Genomic DNA, 20,359 nt, shown 5'->3' on the forward strand with positions numbered 1-20,359 from the left:
CAGATTATCTGGATTGTCTTGTAAATTACTGTTTTGTGGTTTTTTTAACCTGGGATGCAAATAAGGGTCATGTGTTAATGATCGGTTATATCTTCTTTTATTATTACTTTTTAAATGTATGTTCTCTTCCTTGACCTCTCTTTCTTTCTTGTTATTTTTAGTTGAAAGAACTGGGTAATTTATCCTGTACAGTTTTTCAGTCTAGATTTTCTTTATTACGTCCATACCATTGTCCCTTGTATCTTGTATTGCTGGGAAATTGGTTTATCCCATTCAGGTTTTTTTTTTTCCTTAGTATTGTGCAAGATTACTTCTAGCAATAGGTATTCAATATATGAATGTTAGTAAGCCATTAGTGAATACTGCCCTGATGATACGAATTTTGTCTTTTTATCACAGTTACTGTCAAGTGTTACATAATGTGAACTTAAGTGTTTTGAAGAGGATTAATTTGAATTACTTGTGATCTTATCTCCTCAGAGAATTCTCAGACAGTATACCACAGAAAATCTTCTAAGAAGATACAATTTCTCATGTTTTTTTAGTCATAAAATATTTTTTGAAAATGACTTTTCATACTTTAATACATGTTTATTATAGAATTAGCAAATCTAGTCCAGTAGTGCCTGTGTGGCTCAGTCAGTTAAGTATCCAACTCTTGATTTTGGTTCAGGTTATGATCTTGTGGTTCATGGGTTTGAGTTCTGCACCAGCATGCTTGGGATTCTCTTTCCCTCTCTGTCTCTCTCTCTGTCTGTCTCTCTCTCTCTCTCTCTCTGCCCCTCCCACATGCTTGTGCGCACTCTCTAATAAACTTCAAAATATATATATATGTATATATATATATATATACATATATATACACACAATCCAATATATTGTATACAGTGTATACTATATATATATATATATATATACACACACACACACAATCCAAAAGAATAAAATAAAAACATGCATAGCCCCACAATTTAGATGTAATCTACCTTAATCCTTAAGAGTGTATCTTTTCAAATGTTTTCTGTATTTAAATACATCTCAACTGTTTTATAAGTGTTTTCTCATTTACTGTATTATAAACATGTTAATAGTTATCTACAACACTTGTAATGTTAGAATTCTGTGTATACGTATACCATAATTTCTAAACCAATTCCCTTATTGTTGGACATAATTTTCCTTATTTTAAAATGTTAACAAGAATATCCTTTTTTTTCAAATTATTTTCAGGTTGGTCTTCCTGCAAAATCTGGAGTTGCTGGGGGCATTCTTTTAGTTGTCCCTAATGTCATGGGCATGATGTGCTGGTCTCCTCCTCTGGACAAGATGGGCAACAGTGTTAAGGGAATTCACTTCTGTCATGTAAGCATATTTTCTTAATGAAAATAATGATCATATAAGTGGAACCATCCAATGATTTGATTTTTAAAATTTTAATTCTAGTATAGTTAGCATACAATGATGTGTTAGTTTCAGGTGTACAATATAGTCTTTCAGTTCTTGTATACATTACTCAGTGTTCATCATGATAAATGATTCTTAATCCTTTTCACTTATTTCACCCATCACCCCACCCACCTCTCCTCTTTGGTACCACCAGTTTGTTCTCTGTTGTTAAGAGTCTACTTTTTGGTTTATCTTTCTGCTCCCCTTTGTTTTGTTTCTTAAATTCCACATGAGTGAAATCACATGGTATTTATCTTTCTCTGATTGGCTTACTTTGCTTAGCATTATACTCCAGATCCACCCATGTTGTGGCAAATGGCAAGATTTCATTCTTTTTTATGGCTGAGTAGTATTCCATTGTATTTACCTACACCACTTCTTTATCTGTAGATGGACGCTTGGGCTGTTTCCATAGTTTGGTTACTGTAAATAATGCTTCAATAAACAATAGGGTAGGGGTCCATATATCCCTTCAAATTAGTGTTTTCGTATTCTTTGCATAAATAGCTGGTAGTATGATTTCTGAATCATAGGGTAGTTCTGTTTCTAAATTTTTTTTTTTTAACTTTTTAAGGAAACTCCATACTGTTTTCCATAGTGGCTGCACCAGTTTGCATTCCTACCAACAGTGCGTGAAGGTTCCTTTTTCTCCATATCCTCACCAACACTTGTTTCTTGAGTTTTTGATTTCAGCCATTCTGATGAGTGTGAAGTGATACCTCATTGTGATTTTTGATTTGCGTTACTCTGATGATGAGTGATGTTGAACATCTTTTCATGTGTCTGTTGATCATCTGCATGTCTTCTTTAGAGAAGTGTCTTTTCATGTCTTCTGCCCATTTTTCAATTTGATTATTTGCTGTTTAGGTGTTGAGTTGTATCAGTTCTTTATATATTTTGGATACTAATTCTTTATCAGATAGGTCATTTGCAAATATCTTCCCCCATTCAGCAGTTTGTTTTTTTTAGTTTGGTTGATTGTTTCCTTTGCTGTACAGAAGCTCTTTATTTTGATGTAGTCCCAATACTTTTTTCTTTTCTTTTTTTTTTCTTTTTCTTTTTTTTTTTTTCTTTTTTTTGCTTTGTTTCCTTTGCCTCAGGAGACATATCTAGAAAAATGTTGCTACAGCCAATGTCAGAAATTACTGCCTGTGATCCCTTCTAGGATTTTTATGGTTTCAGGTCTCATATTTAGGCCCATAATCCATTTTGAGTTGATATTTGTGTATGGTGTAAGAAAGTGGTCTAGTTTCATTCTTTTGCATGTGGCTCTCCAGTTTTCCCAGCACCATTTGTCCAGTTTTACCAGCACTATGTTTTTAAACCATTGCATATTCTTGCCTCCTTTGTCGAAGATTAATTGACCATATAATTGTGGGTTTGTTTCTGGGTTTTCTATTCTGTTCCATTGATTTATGTGTCTGTTTTTGTGCTAGTACCGTAATGTTTTGATAACTACAGCTTTGTAATATAACTTGAAGTCTAGAATTGTGATAACCTCTGGTTTTGTCTTTTTTGAGATCGCTTTAGCTATTCTGAGTCATTTGTGACTTTATAAAAATTTTAGGATTGTTCTAGTTCTGTGAAAAATGCTTTTAGTATTTTGATAGAGATTGCATTAAATCTGTAGATTGCTTTGGATAGTATAGACATTTTGATAATATTTGTTCTTATAATCCATGAGCATGGAATATCTTTCCATTTCTTTGTGTTATCTTCAATTTCTTTCGTCAGTGTTTCAGAGTACATATCTTTCACCTCTTTGGTTAAGTTAATTCTTAGGTATTTTATTATTTTTGGTGCAGTTGTAAAGGATTTTTTTCTTAATTTCTGTCTGGGGTTTCATTATTAGTTTCATTAAATGCAATGGATTTCTGTGTATTGATTTTTTATTTGTGACTTTACTGAATTCATTTATCAGTTCAAGTAGTTTTTTGGTGTCGTCTTTAGGGTTTTCCTGTATAGAGTAACATGTCATCTGCAGATAGTGAAAATGTTACTTCTTTCTTACTAATTTGAAAGGCTTTTATTTCTTTTGTTGTTTGATTGCTGTAGCTAGGACTTCAGTACTATTTTGAATTATAAATGGTGAGAGTGGACATCTTGTTCCTGACCTTAGGGGAAAAGCTCTGAAGTTTTTCCCCATTGAGTATGATGTTAGCTGTGGATTTTTCATATTATGGCTTTTATTATGTTGAGGTATGTTCCCTCTAAACCTGCTTTGTTGAGGGTTTTTATCATGAATGGATGTTGTATGATAATCATGTAAGTGGAACCATCCAGTGATTCTGATTTTTAAATCATTTCAGTAGTTTATTGATTGTTGGCATTCTGCCTACCTGTCTGCAAGTTACTAGGTTAGCCATGGCAGTACTTATAAAGGATCTTTAAATTGCTTCTATCAGCTCCCATATACTCGTGCCCATAGGAAATTACATTTGTTTGATGCTGATATTTTAATTGTCATGGTTGTATATAGTTTTCAGTTTCCAAAAAACCTCAACAAAAGTTATTAAACCTGGAAAGATATAAATTTAAATCCCAACATAAATTAAGATTATTATTGTTTATTATATCATCATTAATCTGTATGTTTGAATATCTTTATCCATAAACTATCTTGTTTTTTTTTTTTGAGGACATAAGCACTACAAAATAAAATTGTTTCTAGATTAGTTCAGTATTTTATATAGTTACCCAAGTCTTGCTAATATTTCAGCTTCCAGTTTTATGTGCAATTTACTACTTTGTAGACTCTGTATTAAGTACTATAATTTTTCTGCAAACTTTCTCAGTTAAAATTATTTATTTTTCAGTTTTTTATATTTTGCAAAAGCTATAGAATGACATTGGATGCTTATGGGTTATAATAGATTGTGACCAGAATGTTTATTTATATTTTTGTGGTGCTTTATGGTTATTTGCTAGAATAGTTCTTTCATATGACCTGTTACTAAAGGCCCATTTTATAGGAAATGAAAGAAACAATTTGAGTGGTTTAGCCCTAGCTAGTAAGCCCTAGCTAGTAAGCATGGTTCTCAATGCTTACTCCATGTTCTCATTCTGATTTTATCCATGTTTTCATCTGATTTTGGTTCTCTTCGTGATACATGCTGCTTTTTGCAGTGGTATTTCCCATGAGATAGTAAGTTAAGTTGGACAATATTAGTGTGATTTGTTGCAATATGAAAAAAATAGCCAGTGAATAGCCAGTTTCTTATTCCTGTCCTGTTTATTTACAGGATCTTGTTTCTCTCTGTAATTTCCATAACTATGATAATTTGAGACACTTTGCAAAAAAACTTGATCCTCGAAGAGAAGGTGGTGATCAAAGGGTAAGCAAAATTCATATTTAGATTATTATGTAATATTTTTCTAAAAGAAAGAAAATGAGATTCACCTGTTTGAATAGAACTTAGTTTGTTAGTGCCCTCATATATTTGCTAATCACGAATTGAGTATACACAAGTTACTGACATTTTCATCCTGGCGTCAGGAGTATATAAATAATAATTATTGCTGTTTTATTTAAATTTAAACTGGTTAACCTGGCAGCAGGGTTCTCCACCTACCCACCCATTTTTCTGCTATTTTAAGCAATATTTTAAAGAATTGATTCTGTTAAAAAAAAAAAAAAGAATTGATTCTGTTCAAAAAAACACTTTGGAAAGTGCTACATGCAGTAAAAAGAAAGCCTTGTTTTACTCTTAATCATTTGTCAGTAGTAGTCTTGAAGTTGATTTTGGCATGGATGGATATGTAAATAGGAAAGAGATTATAGTATTAGTGAAAGACCTTACAAAGCCTCATAATTTTTATTGGCCACTATAGATGAAATATTTTTTTATAAAAAGTGTTTAATGCAGAGTTCTTGATACTCTTAAAGTAATATTTGTTTATCATTGTTTGGCTTCATAGTATTGCACATACATACTTCTCTTAGTGCTAATATTTAAGAGTCAGGACTTAAATTTCAGGAACAAGATTTTTTGTCTTCATAGTTGTTCACTGGACTTAAATTTCAGGAACAAGATTTTTTGTCTTCATAGTTGTTCACTGGACTTCATAGTTGTTCAAAACAGGACTTGTTTTGAATTTTAATTAAATTCCTTTGCATCCCATCTAGAAAATGTTTATAGTAAATACCTAATTAGACTTGAAGCTGATATGAAGCACTTATAAGTAGAAAATATTTTTAATGCATACGAAGTAAATTTTCCTATTGTTAGTTCCAATCAAATAACTTACAATATGTGAGAATTATGCAAAGCTAACAGAATAGAAACTGCCATGGGTGTCAACATGAGTAACATGGAACAAAACATCAAATGGTGGTGGGTGAAAATGTTAACAGATCTTAATAACATTCATTGAAAAATACCGTTTTATAGCTTGGACCTTTCTTCACTCAAGTGCACTAATAAATTATGTATGTTGCTTGAACAACTAGCATTCCTTTGGACCATTGGACTATGAAAGTCTCCAACAAGAACTTGCTTTAAAAGAGACAGTATGGAAAAAAGTGTCACCTGAGTCAAATGAGGACATCTCTACAACTGTAGTATATAGAATGGAAAGTCTGGGAGAGAAAAGCTAAAGAAATGGGTTCTAGTTTCAGAATGTTCTTCATTTACTCTTTCAACCATCTTTAGCTTTTTTGCATACTATAAATATTTATTTGAGTTTTTTGTGTTTTCAACCTTGGGTGCTGGAGCCATAAAGCTTTTTTTCCTTTTAATCTTTGTATAAAGATAATAGATTAAAAAGTGGATTTGTTGGTCTTTAAAAAAGTATTTACACATAAGTAAAGCAAATTTGCTTTATTTTTAAAGACGCAAAAAGGAAAAAATTCCTTTAAATTTTTTCATGGTGTAATTAAAGTTTTAACTTAATCTCCATTTTAAAATGGTAACAGAAATGTCATTTTTGGTTCTGAAACCCACACATTGAACTCATAAGTTTCATTGCATTTTGTTTTTTCTTTCCCAGTTTTAAAACTGACATGATGTCTGTAGGGGCAATAGAAAGTCATCTCTATGCTAAATACAATGAAAAGGCAAAATTAATCCTAAATTACTTAATACAGTGATAGATTATAAAATTAGCTTAAGTTTATATTTTATGCCATTTTTAGTGATAAATTTGCTTTAAATTTTAAAAATTCATTTTAAATTTTATCAAACACTTTAAAATATAAATCATGTCTTTGCTTTTTTACTTTGCAACTTCTCTGTGTTCTGTCAAAATTGTCATGTACAGGAGTGTCTTATGTTACTAAAACATTCCAGCCAAAGAATTTCAGAAGTAGGATAATGACATGTTTTACTGTTAAAAAGCTATAATGGTTACTCAGAAGGAGCAACAGTGAGTGTCTTCAAGTGAAATGTTTACCTGAACAATTTTATTTTCGTATTATTCACGTTACTTTTTCTATGTTATATTTAAGTGTGAATGGTGAATCTTGGGTTTTAGTTTTTAATATTTTTATTATCGTAATAATTCCACAAATGCTAATGAATCTTTTATGATAAATTATAATAACATCTCATAGAGTTTGTTTTATTTGAACTCTAATTTTAGAGTACTTAGGAAATGAATTCAGTCTGATAGTAGTAAGTATGCTACTAAAATGTGTTAGATCTGAATCCTTTTGTTTGGTTATAAAATGCAATATTGAGAATCAAAACTTGTTTTTAAAAGAAGGACTATTTTGGATAATTTACAATGTTTAAAGTCTGTCTTGGCAAAGTGATTGTAAAATTCTGTAGGACCTATTCACACTTCTTCCTTCTTCCAAATAACTCTTCAGTTTTCCCCACAATTCCCCATAGCCACAAGGTGTTTTTTGTTTTGTTTTGTTTTATTCATTTTTAAACTTGTAGATTTTGGAGGGGCAGAGGTGGGGTCTGGGGTCTAGAAGGAGACTTGGTAGTTTTTTAGTGTCATGGCATATGTGGTAGGTCACATCTATAAAAGTAAATCTAGTAAAAAAGATTTCACTGAGTAATTTCGATACTAGCGCAAATATAGATACAGAAAACCTGATCAAATGATGTCTCAAGCTTGGGAACTGTGATATTAGAAAAAGAAGTTCCCTTCCAAAGGTGTTGGTCAAAAGCTTTTTGGGCTAACTTATATATTTAAATAATTATGTGTTAAGTTTTGGAGGACTTACCAAGGAGTTTATTGTTACTTAAATATTTCTCTAATATACAAATGCAAATCTAAGTGGATACTTCCACTTTGGCCATTTTCTGGGGGCGGATGGTAGGGGGGAGTGTTTTTTTTGAAAGCCTCACCTCTGCAACAACTTTAAACAGTATCATTTGTATTATTAGTTCCACCAAAGCCATTTGCAGTTTGGGGAACTGAATGTCTTAATTGATAGATTGGAAAAAAGGCTTTATTTTTTTCCCTGTGCTCTAAATTGTTATGTTTTACTATTTCATTTGGAGGTGGTTTTACTTTATAAAATGAAAATTCAATTTTTCCTATTGTGTCCTATGTAGATTTCAAAATTATGTTGTTAATTTGTAGCTGACTGTATTGTAGCTAATCTTATTAAGGATGAGCATCCAGAAATTTTTGTAGGAAGGTATATAAATGGAAGAAGAGGGAAGATACTGTGAATAGGCCCCTAAACTTTAATTTAAAAAAAAAAAAAAAGGAAAATCTTTGCCAGATTTAAGAACATTCTTTAAATTGATTCCTTCAGTATTTTTAATACCTTTTCAAATAAAGTTCTTGAAAAGTACCCAGTATTGTGGATTTAATGTTTCATGCCATTACTGATTCTTGATATTCAAGCATTTAGAAGTTAGCACATTTGTTTTTCTTTTTTTTTTCATTATTAACATTTCGTTTGAAATGCATATCCTTCCTGAAATACTTTATTTTTAGCATAAATGTTGTGCATTTTATCTTAGTGTTTGGATTAAAACATTTGTGTTATTTAGCTTTCTTTTATTTGCTTTGTATATTTAATAATGTACCTTTTATTTTCCAGTATGCCTACTTTTTGTATTGTACAATAAATTTATTTTAAGCTGATTTTATTGTTTTTTTTTTTTTTTTTTGATGAAAGGAACTCTAGCATTTTAAGTACAACAACTAGTTGGAATTTTAACTTCAAAATAGTAAATCTTTATGAAGATACTATTAAAATGCTTTAGATTTTTACTTCTGAGGCTATTGTGAAGACATACTAGAAATACTCTCTAAAGGGCTTCATTTGATTTTTTTTTTTAACAAAGTATAGAGTCGGTGGGCTTTTTGAGGGAGAGTACATTTTTCTATTGGTTGTACTAGAAGTATCTGAATAAAGACTTTTCTCCCAATTTTTTTTGTTGTTTTTCCATTTAACAACTTAAAAAAGAAAAAAAATCTACCCTATTTGCTGGTTTCCTGGTTCAGCTTTCTGAGGAAGAGTATCACTGGTGTTACTCACTGTGTCACTGTTTTATATGTTGTGTAGGGTAGGAAAACATTGCTGAATCAGATGAAGAGTATTGTAATATTACTTTAGAATTGTGAATCACAGTAGAATATATATTAAATGGAATAACTATACTACAGAAATTCACCTTATTTACTTTTTAAGGAATTTAGTCTTCAGAAGGAACTTTATATTTCCACAGCATAGTCCAAAGTCTAATGAGGCTCCATGCATTGTCAGACATAAACAGTATAGTTGACTCTTAACACAGGTTTGAACTGCATGGCTCCACTTACTTAATTTAGTAAATTATAGTACAGTACTGTAATTTATTTTATCTTCCTTATGATTTTCTTAATAACATTTTCTTTTCTCCAGCTTACTATGTAACATACAAAATGTTTTACTGAACTGTTTATGTTCTTGGTAAGGCTTCTCGTCAGCATCAGCTATTAGTAGTTAAATTTGGGGGGGAGTCAAAAGTTCTATGCAGATTTTCAGCCACTTGGGGGCCAGTATTCCTAAGCCCTCCCACATTGTTTAAGGTCAGCTTTACTTTAAGTTTAAATTTTACTGTTTGATCAGATAACATCATTTGTATCCAGAGAAGTCGTCCCAAATATATTGTAGACTTTTAAAACTATTTGAAGGGGAAATACCATTGTTTATACGATTTTGTATTTATCTAAATGGGATTTTTTTTTTTATAAAGTTCTTTTGGGACTAGGAAATAAGTTTATGTGTCCTGATATATTCAGTATGTAATTGATTTATGATTGCTTACTTTTAAAGACACAGTTGGATTTTTTTTTTTTTTTGCTTTTAATCCATTTGAAGCAAAGGGGAGAGGTGGCTCAGCTTGGTCATCTTGGCCTGACAGTGTCAAGTTTTGTAGGCATGTATGTATGTGAGAAGAAACACTGATGTATACTGATATGTCAGTCTATACCCTGATAATTTATATACATGTGTGTGTTATATACATATGTGTTTGTGAGTGTATCTGTCTACCCAGATAGACATTTTTGCTGTCCCAGAATTTATAAAATATAACATGTTTTACTTACTCAGTTTGACTCTGAAGATTTGTGGTTTCTTTTGTTGTGCCCATTCACTACCTGCACTGTCAGGGTAAGAGAGTAACAATATTGGAGAACTTCATAAAAGGGAAAGCAAGAATATCAAATTTCATATGGAAATTGACTTTAAAGCAGTCTCCAAAATTTATTATATGGGAGGATTATATTCAACTTAAATAATGTATTTCTCATTTTGAACAGTTTATGGAGCAGTTTTATTCCAAAAATTGTACATAATTTTTAAGAATGTGTTTTACTATTCATTTTGTGGAAATTTTGGTTTTTAACCAATCTTGAAAATGCTAGAATGTAATTTAAAGAAAAAAGTAACATAATTTCTGCTCAATTCCTTTACTGCTTTATATTAAATGCAGTATTTACATTGTATGATAACACCAAAACCAAACATTAGAGATACAGCCACCGCCTGGGTGGCTCAGTCTGTTAAGTGTCTGACTTTGGCACAGGTCATGATCTCACAGCCCATGGGTTCAAGCCCCACGTCCAGCTCTGTGCTAACAGCTCAGTGCCTGGAGCCTGCTTCAGATTCTGTGTCTCCCTCTCTCTCTGCCCCTCCCCCGTTCATGCTCTGTCTCACTTTCTCTCAAAAATAAACATTTTAAAAAAGGCGAAAATAGGAAGATATATTCAAGTGTATCAAGTTCGACTACTTTTTTCTCTTATCTCAAATTATAACATACTTAAAACATTTGTTTCTTACACTACATAGAAATGGAAAGAATTTAGTTGGACTAGGAGACGTTCTCTTATCTTTCTTCTCCCTTCTTCTGCCAAAGTAGTTTATTGAAGTGAATACCACACAGACTTGAAGAAATTTAGAGTTATAGTCTGTTTTAGTTTAGTTTTTAAAACTAAATTATCAGCATCTAGAACAAAATTTATCCAACATAAAACATTTGGCAAACTTGATGTTTTTTAGACTCCTAAACTTCTTAAACAGTAATAGAAAAGGTACTTATTTTTTAGATGCTTAGACTGATCATAAATCGTTATTTTTAATGAAATGATTCTCTTGTACTGTGGTTTTAAAATGTTCTTTATTATTTTATATTTTGATATATGAAAGGTTACTAATTTTAAGGTTGACTTTTAGTTTACCATATGTTTTGTAGATTATAGATCCACTTTAGTGATTTTTATACGTTGCACCTGTAGAGACTTTTAAGATGTGCAAAATGTGTAAAGCCTATGTTGATTAAATTTTTATTATGGCTTTCCAGTCAATTACATTCACCTTTAACTGAAATGAATAAGATATAAATTAGCATTTGAGTGCATTACTTTTTTTTGGTGGTGTCTGTGGTAGTTTTTGGTAACTTCCAAATCTTTTTTATTGAGAACTGTTATGTATTAAGTAAACTTAAAAAAATTATGATTCTTGGTGCCAAATGCTGTGATGAGCGTCAGGATACAGACTCCTAGGAAAGAGGAATGAGATGACACATTTGGGCAGTTGATCTCATAACACCATTGTTAGACCTTGAACTCTAAATCTCAGTTACTATCAGAAATACTTTAGTTAAATCTTGATGAAGAACAACTTGGCTTGCTTATTTATTTATTTAATTAATTTATTTATATGTATTTTCAGAGAGAGAGAGAGCGTGAGCAGAGGAGGGTCAGAGAGAGAGAATCCGAGCCAGACCAAGGGCTTGATCTCACAAACCGTGAGATTATGTATGACCTGAGCTGAAATCAGGAGTGGGACACTTAACCCCCTGAGCCACCCAGGCACCCCATGGTATATTTATTCTTAAGCCAAATTTTAATACCTGAGGACATGAGTCTTCTGGACATAGTATTATTAAAAATGATGATTTTTTCCATTAAGTATTTACCTTGCTGAAATACCTCAGATGATTGAAATTACCTATCTGGAAGGCCTAGGTTTTATTTTTTTTAATGTTTATTTTTGAGAGAAGCACACGTGTGCACGTGAGCAGGGGAGGGGCAGAGAGAGAGGGAGATCTAGGATCTGAAGTGGGCTCTGTGCTCAGAGCAGAGAGCCCAAAGAGGTGCTCAAACTCCCGGAACTCACAAACCTCGAGACCATGACCTGAGCTGAAGTTGGATGCTTAACCCACCGAGCCACCCAAGCAGGCGCCCCGGAAGGCTTAGCTTTTAAAAGGAAGTGTTCTTACCTGAAATAGTTTTAGGTTTGTTTCCATATTACACGTCTGGCAATTTTTGTTTATATAATGAAAATCTCTCTGGTCACTTCCACTTGGAACCCTCACTTATGATTTTAGTTCATATTCTGTAAACAGCTAAAGAATTTGTTTTTAAAACATAGCTCAACCTTTCTAGGTCTTTGTTCTTTCATTTACCATAATCTTATAATTTATTAGAATCCCATAATTGAGATTGAAAGCAATCTTAGAGTTTATGTGGTGCAAACTCCCGCTTCAGCCAACCTCCTTTCCAGGTTTCTTACCACCTTGCTTCCTCAGTTAACACATGTACAATATTTTTTTCTCTTTTTTGATGGAATTGTTCTATTGTGTGTTTTGTTACATCTTTTGTTTGTTGGTTATTTGTGATGAAAAGCATAATTGTCAGTAGTTAATACAACTCTTAAGTTATTTGGCAAACATTGTTACATCAATGTTTAGTAAAAACTACTTAATTGTATTTCTCTAGTAAAGAGTCTTACGCCACAACTTATAAAGACTGGAAAAATTAAGAAGTGAATGCTAACAATTATACAGTAGTTCTAAAAATAAGAAATTATCCTGGAGCCTTTGAAAGAAAGTATAGGAAAAATGAGACTGTAAAAATAAATGTTGCGCCATTTGCTTTTAAAATAAATTCCTTTGGAGTTAAGTTAAATATTGAAAGTAAAAAGGTTAAAAAAACAAAAGGCTATTGGAGTTCTAAAGAAATATTTTCTAAAAGAAAAAAATTTTTTTTCAAGTCAGCTTTTCCTAGCACATACTATGCAAAATATCTACCTTACTTCCTTTGTTTTTATTTTGCATATTTGGATCTCTAGGTGGCTTCAGAACAAGAGTTTATTACTCTATCATGTATGTTGTCCTTAGTACCAATCTCCATTTCATACTTCTGGGATTTATTTTTTATTTTTGAAGGAAATTTATATTGCTGTTCTTGAGAAGTGTTACTTTTTAAACGCCTTTGTTGACTTAGAAATGTTACAACTTAAATATTGTTATTCCAAAAAACAGTACGGGTTTCTTCTCAAAATTTAAACTTGCATGTTATATAGCTCTTTTCCCCATAAGTTTATATAGATGAGAAGCTGAACTTTAGGATACTGGCTCTTACTCAGTATAAACTCTGTTTTCACATTATACTTATTAAAATTAGAATGATGCTGAAATATTAGCATCAGTTATGCTAGTATAACTATTCACATTTGGATCATTCCATTGTAAAATTCAAATTGAAATCTTCAGCCTTTTGTTCATCTTTTCTTTATAATTATTAGTTTTCATTATTTTGTATGTGCCTTTCACAAATCATCATTAAGGAACAATTACAGATTATCCTTTGAGGGGATAACATAATACTTGTCTTGACTTTGTTTCATTAGATGAGATTAATTGTGTTGTGTAAAACCATGGTATAAATTATTGACTCCATCTATACTTTGTTGTTTTGTTCTTTCTCACAGTCACTCATGATTAAAGATCCTAATTGAAAAATTCAGACTATGTTAATTTCAAGTATTCTTTCTTTTTCCAACTTTTCCAATAATAACTCATTTTTGGCTGAAAATGAGGTAACTTAAAAAATATATGAAAGTTACTCATAAAACGTGTTTTCATTTTCCAGCCTTTGTATTGCTGATATGTTCATTTCCAAGTCTTAATATTGTTGACATTTACCATTCTAGAGTTATTTTCTTTAAAAAGTTAAAAAAAAATGAGTGTTAATTCAGACTTTTTTCATTATAATAAAAGTTTATTGTTAATAATTCATTATTTTACCTTCAGCTTTGAATACATGTGTCTGTGGGTCTAGGTCTGCACAAGAGTTATAATACAAATAAAGGAATGAACTAAATAATACTGTTTCTACTTTGAATTAAAATGAATGCTACATTTTTTACACCATGAAACTTTATTAACATCTCTTGATGAAATTATAGAACAAGTGATTTTGTTAAAATTCTCTGGTGACTAATAGTATTAACCCTTTTTAATCATACCAATAAAATATTCCTGCCTTAATGTCTCTTCTTTTTACCTGAAAGAGAAGTTTTAGAGAATGGTTTTAAGGAGGTGGGAAGTAGAATTTAACTTTCTATTTACCCATTTGTGAAGTGTTTCAGCTAAAACATGCTATTACAACAAAACTTAGAGTATGTATGTTTTTTTTTTTCACCTGAAGGAGAAACAGAAAGAAAACTAGTTTGCTGTGTTTTTTAGCCAAGTAATAAAAACTTGAGAAGCTTTAATTTTTATTTTGTCTCTGTTGTGCCAATTTTATTTTACATCCACCATATATGTCTGCCACAGAATCAGCACTGCAGTTGATTTGGTATCCCTTACATGTTGGGCTTTGTTATGTAATGGTCTCATGTATTAGTGCATTTACCTTATATTTAGGGGCTCTGGAGAGAGGGCTGTTGCTGTGTTTGCATATTGTGTTTTGTAGTTTTTGTTTTGCAAAAATTCCCATTCGCTGCCATTGTGAATTTTAGATTTTTTAGTTAAGAACTTGGGATCTTCTGCAAAAGTTCTTAATAGAGTGAAACTGTGGTTTACTTAGTGCTTTTGGGACTTAAATAGGATCAGTGAATGCTGGGCAGTTGGGTGTAGGATCTGGATAGGTAATGTGGTAGACCATAAGGCATGAACTTCTGAGGCTTGTTTTCTACCTTAAAAATTCATATAAATTTTGTTCTGTTTCACCTGTTTTAATACTTTTTTTTAAAACGTAGTATTTATAAGGTCTGTGACTAACCTTTATCTTCTCCAGAATTGGAGTAAAATGGACTTCAGGAAGATGTGCCACTCTTATTCATTCTGACATAGGATAGTAATGGTTAATCTGTAAACATTCTTAATCATAGGTTTGAAGTTACCATTTTTACCTAAAATTGGCAGTAATTTTAAAAAGAATGTCTTTCATCTAGGCCTGCTGCCTGTGCCCAAAGACCTTGGAAGTCTAGAGTTTCTTTCTCAATCCCTTATCACAAGAGACTTTGCAGTGTGTAGGCTAATCGCTAAATATACAGTGATCAGTCCTCAAAGGTGTAGGCCAAAATTGAGGTAATCTCAATTTGCTAAGGCCGTCCAGTTTCCTAACCTAGAGGATCCTGTGGTTTTCTGTAGTTTGCTTTCAATGTCCATAATTTCAGTCAACTCTAGCAACAGTGCATGCCCAATACACCATCAGCAGAAACCTGATAACATCAGAATTTGAATAGCATGACTTTTAGCACTCACTGTGACTTACTATGGGTTAACCATCCGTGAATGTTTTGAGAATTTTTTAATCCCCCTGAAGTCTATGAAGTAGGTATTACTACCTCTGTAGATTTATATAGGTCTTGTAAATTCACTAAGGTCACAGAATTAGATCCTATATAGAACCAGGATTTACACCCAGGCAGTTTTGGTTCCAGAGCTCATTGTCTTGACCATAGACTATATTATTTCCCATTGCAAAATGTAAGCAGAACAACTTATGTCTCCTTATTAATAAAATCAAGATACTCCATGGAAATTTAAGGACAATACAATTTCAGAGTGTCTTGATAGACCAAAAAGGGAAATTTCATATTAAATAAGGTTATCCTGTGATACTTTGCATTTCCTATACCTTATATAAGGCAATGTCTCCATCACATACCACCAGTGTCCTACAATTTTTATATGTGCATGTAATTATTTCAGAGAAAAGTTCCTCTCCCCAGAGATCCTTTTACTAAGAATTAGATATGTTGGGAAACTATTAGGGGTTTTTTGGCAGACAGCACATTTATGTCTAAAATGTCTTGGGGCACTTGGGTGGCTCAGTCAAGCATCTGACTCTGGTTTCGGCTCAGGTCATGATCTTACGGTTTTGTGAGTTCGAACCCTGCATCAGGCTCTGCGCTGACAGCATGGAGCCTGGTTTGGATTCTCTCTCTCCCTCTATCTTTCTGTCCCTCCCCTACCTGTGCTGTCTCTGTCTCTCCCAAAGTGAATAAATAAACTTTTTTTAAAAAGTCTTAAAAAAAAAAGTGTTGATATAAATGGGAAAATTAACTCCAATATTACTTGACTATAGAAGATAACAAGTCAGCCCTAAATATCAGTGAAGTCATTTTTAGCTTAGCTCTTATAAGTCTTTTTCATTACTTAAAAAGTTTCCTTATTATATATTCCTAGCATTAAATATAAATCCGTACACTAGCACTAAAAGCCAATGTTTATTCTAACTCTTTAAAACTTAATTTTAAAGATGCACTTTTAAATCCTTTTGTGTATTTCCTCTAAATGCCTATCAGCTAACCTCAACTTATCAAAACCTTTAAAAACCCTGATTCCATAAAGCTTTCCACAGGGTTCATTTGTAGGGGTTTTCACTAACCTTATTTATATGTAAGAATTCTATGATCTGGATTTGGATTTATTATCCAAAAATTAATGTATCTTTCTTCACATCTGCACTTGTTTTTAGGGTAAAAAAATTTTTTTGGAAACCAACCAGAATGATTCAGTGATGAAAAACAAATTTTGTATTCTCATCCACAGTCATTTATACTTGTTCTTGTATATATGATTTTAATGATAATGTTAGATATAAGCAGATTCCCCCAAAATATGTGTACTGGACTATGAAACAATTCTGCTGTTAAAGTATATCTAAAAAATAACTTCCACCTATCCTAATGCCCTTACTCAGGAGAGCTGGTAGTAAGTGTTCCCATTTTCCAATTAAATTGTTCTTCCATTATTGTTTTTATAATAATGTAGTAGGGTACAAGGTGAACAAATAGTTCATTCTTTCAGTGAAGTTGTTTTTCCACTAAAGTTGCTATAAGAAAGTGACCAGGACTCTTCTGAGTCTTGATTTCTAGGTTTCCAAATATTGTTATGAAACAATTTTTCATCCATTCTAAATACCAAGCATTTTGTTTTTCTCTTGTGTGTGTTTTCTGCTCTTCATTCCTGGTATTGCATATAAATCCCCTACCAATGTGTAAGATTAGATCCCAATATATAAATGCAAATGTATAACTGTTCAGATTATTTTTTTCTACCAAGAACCAGTTATCCCTCAATATTTCACTAGTTTTTGTTTACACATACACACAGTTTAAGTTATTTAGCCAATTTAATTTGACAGAGTAGTTCTGGTTTTATATAAATTAGCTTTAGTATTCTGTTTATTGTTCATTCGCTAATTACTTCTTCATTTAACCAATATTTATTTGTTCCTTGCCTGTTCCATGCCAGAAACTGCAAAGTACTTAGGATATGCGGGTAGTCGATGAGTCTGATCAAGCCCTTGATGTTTGCAATCTAGTGGGGATGTAGATACTGAATAGTTAATAAAATAGCAAAAATGGTGATAAGTGATTTGTTCATACAGATACATGTAGATCTAGTTCATTTTTACTTATAAAGGAGGTGAAATGGCATATACCAAGTGATTTATACACCTGTAACAGACTTTGTGAGATAAACATACATTGTAATTAAAGTATAAGAACATGCACACCAGTCTTCAGTAAAACTTCCCTCTGAGAAAGAGGGGGATGAGTGCTGGGGGAATAGTTAGCTATAACATTTTGTATCTTGAAGAAATACACAAATACAATAAATGGTAGACATGTACAAAGTTCCAGCAGAGTATAACAACAAGATTTCATTTTTTGATAAAATAGGTATGGCTGATTTTCCCTGAAAGGTGATAAATTTTGAATGAGTTAGAGGAAGGGTGAGGATTAATAAAATACTCTGGCTTGAAGGCCCGGGGACAGGAAGGAGCACTTTGGAGATGGTAAAAGAAAGCAAAAATGATGGGAGAAGAGTGAGGCAAGGTGTGAATGGAGATTGGCCCTGGATGAGTATAAGACATAAGACCACATGATGTAGGATAGCCCTTCTTGTCTCTCAATGTACACTACAGCTGTTAGTGTGTCTTAATTTTATTAACTTTTAAAAATTATTTTTCAAGTAGACTCCACGCTGGGTGTGGAGCCCAACATGGGGCTTGAACTCATGATCCTGAAATCAAGACCTGAGTTGAGATCAGGTCTCAAACGCTTAACCCACTCAATCACCCAGGTGCCCCAAGTGTGTCCTAAGGCACAATCTTGGAGATTGGCTTAAACACCTGCATTTTTAGTAAGCACCTTGGGTGTTTCTGCTGTAGATGGTCCTCTGAACACAGTTTGGGAAATATTTATGTAGGATCTTACATGCCACATTAAGAGTTTTGTACTATTCAAAGTGTATTTGGCTTGTATAAGAAGGGGAATGACGTGATTTGGTTTTAAAACTGTTCTGTGGGGAATGGATTAGAGGAAGACAAAAGTTGAAGTTTTAGGGCTGAGGTGAGATGTGATGGTAGCTTAGAATAGGGAAATAGATGTGAGAAAGGTAGGTATGAGATGTGTTTAGGAGATGAAATTGGCAGCACTTGGTGATAGTATTTGGTGGGTGAAAAGAATGACCTGTTAAGTGGACAATCAGGTTTTAGTATTAGCAATAGGACTAATGTAGCACTAATGGTGCTACATTATTAAGATGGAGAACGCTGGAGAAGCAAATCTTGGGAGTACAGGGAAAGATTAATTTTGGTTGTACCAATTAAGGGGTCTTTTGACTATAGCTATCAAGAGGATGATTAATAGAGGTCTCAATGAATAGGGCTATCTTTGTATTATAATAAGTCTGGGGGTAGGCAATCCAGGATGTGTGCCATCAGTAAGATACACTTCTGCTGCAACCAGCCTTCGTGTGTTGGGGTTAGACATCATGCCTATCACCATGTAGTTGAAAAGTGTTCCACCTTTAGCCTCACGTGTATGGTCAAAGTGGTAGAAGAAAAGAGTGATACCTAAATCAGGTAAGAGAAGTTTCCTAGAAACTCATCTGACACTCGCTGGCCAGACTACCTACAAGGGAATCTAGGAAAGAATTTTCAGTTGGCGCATTGCTACCTCCAACAAGTAGAGATTCTGTTAGCCTAGATGGAATAGGAAATAGATCTTAGGTAAGCAGTTGGCAGTTGTGAGAAAACTAACTTCTGTTTGACATATTTTTATTTCTGAGATATCCAAGTAGTGACAAGTGTCAGATACAGGCCGAAAACTTAGGAGAGTGGTTTGAATTGGAGATACAATTTCGTGAGTTGTTAGCATGGTGAGAGTAGGTTTGAAGCTGTAAGTTGTGTGAGATTGCTCCTGTAGACCGTGCAGAATGAGAAGGAACCTTAAGGAACTCCCACTTTCAAAGTAGGATAAGGGTGCCTGGGTGGCTCAGTCAGTTGAGCATCCAGCTTTGGCTCAGGTCATTATCTCACGGCGTCATGAGTTATGGCCCAACGTTGGGCTTGTTGCTGTCAGCACAGCCTGCTTCGGATCGTCTGTCTCCCTCTTTCTCTGTCCCTTCCCCACTTGTGTTCTCTCTCTCAAAAATAAACATTTTTTAAAAACGAAGTAACATACTCAAAATTTAACATTAAAAATAAAAAGTAGGATAGAACAGTAGGTTTCCCACTGGGGAAAAATGTCCCATTAGGAGAAAATCCAGCATACCATAATAGAAGTCCAGGAGAGAAAGTATTGCAAGAAATTTGGAAGAGTCAACCGTACAAAACAGATAAGCATTAAATAAGATGAAGGTGTCCCTTTACATAATGTCTTTCCTACTTTTGGTGCTAAAATGTCTTTTTATTTAGTAAATGATGTTAGTAGATAGTAGTCTTCTTTATTGTTTGTGCTCAGAAAATAAGAAATGGGTGGCCCATATTGGTAATCTCCTCTCCACTATTAAGAAAATTTTCTTGGCTTTGAGATTTGAAGGCTGGGGAACTACTGGAATAGAGCAGGGTTGGCTGCTGATAGAAAAGACCCAGTAAAGAAGGAGAGCTTAAAATAGATACAAGAAAGAGGAAACGGACAACAAAGTGATGTCTCTGGAAAGAGATGGAGCTCTCGGCATCAGCGGAGGATTTAGGTATGGTAGGAGGAAGAGTATCTCCTTCAATAAAATAGGACATTGAGAGGCAGGCAGGTAGGTAGGTATGCAGTAGGTAGGTATGGTAGGGAGAAGTTGAGGAAGTTTCTGCCCGTTGGCTTCCATTTTCCTGAAGTGGATGAAAGGCTTTATGCTGAGAATAAGTTGTGGAGGTGGAGGGAGGCTGTGCGGTTTCAGGGCACAGAGAAGATAGGAAATGTTTATTCTTGGAAGGT

The 20,359-nt window shown here is 33.1% G+C and overlaps 1 protein-coding gene across 5 annotated transcripts in view; it reads left to right on the top strand.

Annotated features, from left to right (window-relative positions):
* Positions 1-20,359, top strand: part of GLS (glutaminase) — an 86,500-nt gene that overhangs the window by 49,543 nt on the left and 16,598 nt on the right. For 2 of the 5 annotated variants that reach the window (XM_023259558.2, XM_045034151.1), the window contains 2 exons: positions 1,231-1,362; positions 4,689-4,781. In XM_023259558.2, coding sequence (XP_023115326.2) covers positions 1,231-1,362; positions 4,689-4,781 — 225 coding nt within the window. Of the gene's footprint in view, positions 1-1,230; positions 1,363-4,688; positions 4,782-5,837; positions 8,497-20,359 lie in introns of those variants that run through there. The other 3 variants (XM_023259560.2, XM_023259559.2, XM_045034150.1) reach the window with 3 other exon arrangements.

This window comes from Felis catus, chromosome C1 (genome assembly GCF_018350175.1).
Source record: "Felis catus isolate Fca126 chromosome C1, F.catus_Fca126_mat1.0, whole genome shotgun sequence".
NCBI lineage: Eukaryota > Metazoa > Chordata > Mammalia > Carnivora > Felidae > Felis > Felis catus.